The sequence below is a fragment of the Leishmania donovani genome, chromosome 19 (assembly GCF_000227135.1).
Source record: "Leishmania donovani BPK282A1 complete genome, chromosome 19".
Lineage (NCBI taxonomy): Eukaryota > Euglenozoa > Kinetoplastea > Trypanosomatida > Trypanosomatidae > Leishmania > Leishmania donovani.
The window spans coordinates 566,492-572,974 of record NC_018246.1 but is presented as its reverse complement, the minus strand read 5'-3'; the positions used below and the strand labels follow the sequence as shown (position 1 = coordinate 572,974).

The following is a 6,483-nucleotide window of genomic DNA, read 5'->3' as shown; positions in this document are numbered from 1 at the left end:
CGTCGCTGCCGAGAAGCGCGCAAGAGAGAGCGACGCGGTGAGGGGAGGGGTGGGAAACAGGACAGAGAACGGCGCAGATCGCAAATCACTCGGGGCAGGAATATGACGAGTAACGACTAGCCATGAGCTGGGTAAAGGTGGAGGGCGCGCTTCGAGCGTGGTTGCGGGTACCTGGGTGCCTGTGGTTGCTTTCAAGGCGTCTTTTGGTATTCACATATATATGCCTACGGGGTGACCTGCTAGCCAACGCACCAGCGTACACACAGCGTCGCACGCAACGCCACGTGCCAGCGACACCGCGGATAGACCACAGCAGCAATGTGAAAGGGAGTTGCTTGAGGAATACGGAGGGGGGATGGGTAGGGATGAGACGGGGAGAGGGACAGCGCAAGGAATTTACAAACAAGAGCGCTATAAAATGAGGTGTGGTGACTAGACACACACACACACACAAGAATGAGCACGGCTTTATAGTGTGCTTGACTCACACGGCTGTGCTTTTACTGTTTCCGTTGGTGGTCCTCTGATTGGAGATGGTCGTCTGAGAGGCGCAGAGTCCCGGAGAGGCGAGTGGGAGTGGGGGAGAGCGAAGATTGCAAACGGTGAGAGGCAAGAGAAGGGGGGAGGGGGAGAGCGTCTTGGAGTGGGAGAGTCGGCGAGACGGGGCCTCTCAGGGGCACGCGCGAAAGAGCGGTTGGCAGCGCTTCTGTCGACGTATGGGCGGGCCGGTGAAGTGCGAGGGGGGGGAGGCCATGGGCGATGCATCTACGCGCGGTATGCGCCCACACCCACACCTACCCGCGCACGTACACACCTTCCTTGGAGAACGAGGGGAAGAGAAGGCCAGAGACAAAAAAAAAGCCTGCGAAACGACATCATCGACGCCTTTCGCAGAAAGGGGAAGAAACCATAGATGGCTGGCGCAAAAGGGAGATGGGGCCGCGCGCCAGTCGGATGCACAGGCTCATCCACACTGCAGACTCGTGCCACCTACTCCTTCGTGACGCCATCGTGACGGGGCCGCTACTGCTTCAATCTATAGAGCAGCTTCAAGTACGATGCCTGCTGGCGGGCCATGTCGCGATCCATCGCCGCCAAGGCGGACATAGAGTACATGAAGGCAATCAGGCCTAGGGTAAAGAGAGGCGTGAGACCGTGAAACGCCTTCTTGATCACATTGTCTGCATCGGTCCCCGACGACGGTAGGCCGTGCTTCTCCACAGTCGCCACCGCATTTTGCATCGAGAAACCCACCAAGTTCGCAATGATCAGCCCGAGCACTGTGGTCATGCCCGCTATCACTCGAAATTGGCGGTATACCCACGATTGCGCGAGCGGGCTCAAGCGACGCGCAGAGAGCCTCGCCAGCCGTGCCAGCAGACTGCGGCGCGGCGCGCAGTTCGTGGGGCGACCGTTCTCCAGCGCAGCATCACTTACTGCGCCCGTCGGTGCCGCGGCGGCCATCTCGCGCCGGAACGCCGCAGCGGCCCACCCAAAGCACCCGCTCACCGCCACCTCCGCCACGAACATCGCGGCAATGCACACCGCCCACTTGACAAGGTGCAGCGCCGGGTCGTGCCACACCGCAATGAACAGGAAGATGGGCAGCACCGACAGCGCGACGCGGCTGCGGCCACCCATCGGGATGTACATGTACCGCACGATCCACAGGTTGAAGGAGGCGTGCCAGTCGCGCCAGAAGCCCCGCACCGTCAGCGTGTTGCCGAAGCAGCGCCGCATGTCCTCCGGAACTTCGATGCCGCTGAACATGGCGAAGAGACGCGACGACTTCCATATAAAGCTGAACTTCAGCCACAGGTAGGCCAGCATGTAGAACAGGAAGTGCGCCTGCTCCAGCAAGGTCATCCGAAGGATCACGAAGGCGTACGAGCCGAGGCACGGGATGTGCACAAAGTGCAACAGCGTGTACTCCGTGATGTAGATGCGGAGGATGCCAAACGCGTACCTCACCATCTTGCGCAGCGGCATCGACGTGCTCGGCACGCGCATGTGCGACACGAACGCGTTGAAGGACGACATTGGCCCGGCAAGGTACAGTGGCGGGAACAGCACGTAGGCGGCGTAGTTCAGGAAGTTGTAGTCGGCGGGGTCGCGCGCGTACTCGGTGCGGTACTTGTAGCAGCGCAACGCCTCGGCGGGCAGCGCGGCCGCCGACGCTGCGTTCTGCTCGCGCAGCTGCGCGCACTCGACGCAGCCGGTGTCGTGCTTCGCCCTGGCACGGTCGCGCGCGCGTGCGGCGGCGTGCGTGGCCTCCCACAGGTCGTAGTTGAAGGCGATGAGGCGCAGCGTCGACATGCGGAAGGCTACGCACCAGCGCATACGCTGCTTCCAGAGAGGTATCCGGACCTCGGCCAGCACAGCCCAAGCAACCTTCTCGGAAGTGGGTACGAAGTACTGCAGCCAGTACGTCTGCTCGAACCCATCGTTGATCTCGATGAGGTACAGGAGAGTGACGTGCGCGGCCCACATGATGACCATGAACAGCCAGTAGGGGCACCAGCGCTGCAGCCGCGAGAAGATGACGTAGTTGGCGATGATGATGAGCAGCGGGAGGAAAAAGTGCGGGCCGTGCACAAAGATGACGAAGACGACGCCCACAACCGTGTAGAAGGCGGGCAGGATCCAAGAGCGCTGCAGAAAGGCGGTGCACCTCCTCCGTGCACCTGAGGGTGAGCCGAGAGTGCTGCGACAGAACTCAGAGGTCGTGAAATGGCAGTGATGAAACACAGCAGGGATGTTACGCAACGTATGAGCCGAGCAGCATCGACGAGCACTGCCGCGGACATTGCCAGGCTAGGGATGCCACGCATAAAGGGGCGCTGCTGCGGGTTTTGTCAGCCGTCCTAGCCGATGGCACGGATGGTGAAGTGGGCTACCAAGAGTCAATGTGAAGCGCCGACGCCGACACGTGGGAAGTTGATGTTCGAGGTGAAGAAGAGAGCCGCAATCAAGAAGGAGCGGAGCAGGAAGCCGAGAGTGACGACTGCGTAGAAGAGACGCTCGGGAGATGAAAAGCCTGGTGCCGCGGACGTGTCTTCTTCCAGCTCATCATCAGGTCATGCGACACGGCCGGGGCTTTGAGCAGACGCCGGCGACACCAGTTTTGACGCTGCTGCGGCTAACCGCGTCGACCGAGGAAGCGGAAAGCGGCGTTGCCGGCGGTGATGAGGGATCCAGGACCTGAATCTGGGTAGGGGCGGGGTATGCCTACAGAACCGGCTGCAACCACAGCTGGGCGGGTTCCAAAGGTTCGGGTATCGGACGGCGGTCAGCGAAACGGCCCCTGTTCCGTGATGACGTGCCATCCGTAAAAAGCATAGTGATCTGGAAAACTTCCACATCGGTCAGAGAGGCGCGGCACGACAAAGGGCCGAAGCTGAGAAAATACGGAGGCAGTGAGGTTAGCGAAGAGCTGAGGAGTAGGGAGGGGAGGGGAGGGAGGCCGGACCATCATCAGCTCCCCGCTCCATCTGCGTAGATGGGGAGACAAACAAAGAAAAGGAATCGATGATCGATGATCAGTTTCTCCCTCTCGCTATCCGGTAGCGTCGCGCTCTGCCGGGATGAGGATTGCGCGCGATCTGCTGGGGTCGAAAATCAGCCTATGTTGTTTTTTGCCCGCTCTCCGCATCTAGCATGGGTTGCACATACACATACACAGGAAAAAGTGTGTGCATGCGTACGCGGGGGAGGTGTGTGTGTGTGGGGGGGGTGATGATGGGCGCGAAGCGTACGAGCAAGCCAGAACAGATGTAGGGAGGGCGTTTTTTTTTCTCCTTTTCACCGTTGATTAGTGGTGGGTGGTGGTAGTGTGGCAGTTTATGTGTGTGCGATAAAGAGAGACAGGTGGTTGTACGACCGCGCTCATGCATGGGAACGGAAGGCATTGAGAGGGAGTGCAGCGCCTATAACGTTTCGAAGTTGCACGACGAGATGAGCAGGTGTTCGTCAAGCATACACAGACAGACGTAGGTGAGATATGATGATGTGGGAAGGGCTTAGGAGGAGTATATAGTGCTATGCGAGGGCAAAAAGGCATGCGTAGTGGGCTCAGCAAAGAACGGACTCGGGGGGCGGGGAAGTCCCTAGCGCTGAGCTAGCCACCTCCGTTAGCACACGGCGACGACGCGCACCGCCGTAGAGTGTATCTGGCAGAGCGTTCAAGCACCACAGAAAGGCCACCTAGCTAGCGGACGTCTAGCATCCGCATCACGACCGATAGGCGGGCACGCACGCACGCATATATCTGCTTTTCGAGCCACACAAAGGTACAACGACGGCGAGTTGCGTGACACAGGGGTCGGTGGGTTCGCGGTGCGTGAGAAAGGTTGATGTGTTGCTGCGGAAAAGGGGAAGGAAGGGTGGGGCGCCAAAGTGTTTCAACAGACAAAACGGTGCGGCAGAGTAATGCATGGTGGCAGGAGGCCGGCGGTACGCCGTGCGGCCCTCGTCGCCGCCATCTTCCCGCGGACCGTCTCCGCGGCGTCTTTCTCACTCTTTCCCTATTCTCGCCCTCTTTTTGGTTCGCCCCTTCAGCGATGATCCTCCATCCCAAACCTCCGCAGCTCTCGCGCGTGCCGCCGGTGCGGTGACGACAGTGATGTTAAGCTGTGTGTGCGTGTATATGTATAGAGAAGAGGAAAGATAACGAAGGCCATAAAAGGAAACCACCAACAACAAAAAATCACCCATTTTGTGAATACTGGAAAGAAGGGGGGAGGGTGCGAACGGGCGGGCGACGAAGGGACGGCAATGACAGCCCCTTTCCTTCTCTTTCTTTCCCTCTTCCCATTGTCGAAGTAAAAGGCAAGCCGAAGAGAGGTAAAACAGGTACAGGATATGCGCCACACACACACACAGACGCACACGTATATGCTAGCACCGACGTGCTCTCGCTCTCTCTCTTTCTTCCTCACGTACACGCACACACATACACGTGCGTGCATGCGTTTTTTTGTTTATCATCGAGGAGGACCTATTCTGGGCCATGCGCTCTTTGGCCTCTCTGTGCGTGAGTGCACACATCAGTGCCACATTTTTGTCTGCCAGGTTAGGCACGTTGAGTGGGGAGAGCTGAACGCTAAGTGCTGCAGTGGCAACATCGCTGAGCGAAGGGCCTGAGCGCACCACTCTGCGCACGCTGCCGCAACCTCAGCCGAGACAAGTTTTCCATCCTCGCTCACCATACCCTCCTCTCCACCCAGCGTGGCGCTGCTGCGGCAGAGCGTGTTGAAGGCGAGCCCGGAGCAGAAGCTGCTGTGCCTTCCCTCCACCGCGGCAAGAGGGGCGAGAGAGGGCAGCATGCGCTGCGCCTGGGCCGCGTTTTGGATGTGCAGCTTCGCCCACATATGGCGTGGGAGCGGTGCGCTCGCAAAGACACGACGGCCGAACATTATAGCAGGGGTGGGCGGCGTTTCTGACGATATGCCGACGCACACAGACACGCATACACACAATAGCCTTTACAGCTGTGATCTTGGCTCGCACGAAAGCAAGCCGGTAGCAGATGTAGGCGCACCCAATACGGCAGGCCCCACGCTCACACGCCGGTTGACCTTAATTAGAATAACAAAGGCTAAGCACACAAGGAGTACGCCTGACAACGATGGTGACGACCAACGTCCATGAAGCGTGTCGCACTCAGTGACGCACCGCCCGTGAAAAGATAGAGAAGGAACTCAGACCGACCGACAGGCAAGCGCAAGTCGAGAGGTGCTCTGCCTTTCTTCCTTAGTCTGTATGGCTTCCACAGCTCCTGCATAAAACGGCGGGTTTGCCGTCGGTTCAACGAGGCAGAGCGACAGGGAGACAGAAAGGAGAGAGTGAAAGAAGCACAACGGCGCATTTCCGCGTACGCGCCCATCAAGGCTTTCAGCCGCTGCCGAGAGGCAACAGTAGGGTCTGTCACCGTCCAAGATTCTTGCTCCGAGCAGAGACTCTTAGCTTCTCGTCCTGCCAGTTCTCTGCCTCGCCTTCTCCACGTCCTTGCGAGGGAGAAGGTGTGACAACCTGCGGCAGCTACGAATCGAATGGCGATTTCTTTTTCTTCGTTTCTGGGTGTGCATTCGACCTGAAGCGGTGCTCGCGAGGAGAGGGAGCATGCGCAGGCCATGCTGGGTCGTGCCCGCCGATTTCCTGATTGAAAGTGGAAAGATGCTCAGCGGGGATGGGGGAATTCAGGGGAACGCGCCACTTCGGCCACAAACGCGGTGCGCAGACGTCTCGCATGGCCTCACCGGTTTGTTGCCCATCGAGGGGCATCACGCTTCTTTGAGATGCTCGATAGATTTATGGACGACTACCCCGCTAGTGCAGTCTCGGGTAGTACCCCCATCCGTAGCCACTCCGTTTCTCTTGTCAGCTAGAGGATTACCCGTACGGGGGAGCAATGAGTGCTTGGCTGTCTCGGAAGTCCAAAGTCGCTTGCACGGGAGCCCGATCCTCTGTGCAGGGTTAGTAAGC

General features: G+C 59.0%; 1 protein-coding gene across 1 annotated transcript; it reads right to left on the bottom strand.

Annotated features, from left to right (window-relative positions):
• Positions 1-3,556: 3,556 nt before the first annotated feature.
• Positions 3,557-3,652, bottom strand: LDBPK_191310 (glycerol uptake protein, putative; the record flags this gene model as incomplete). Its single annotated transcript, XM_003860258.1, has 1 exon — positions 3,557-3,652. The coding sequence occupies one exon, from the start codon at positions 3,650-3,652 to the stop codon at positions 3,557-3,559; it is 96 nt and encodes a 31-aa protein (XP_003860306.1).
• Positions 3,653-6,483: the final 2,831 nt, after the last annotated feature.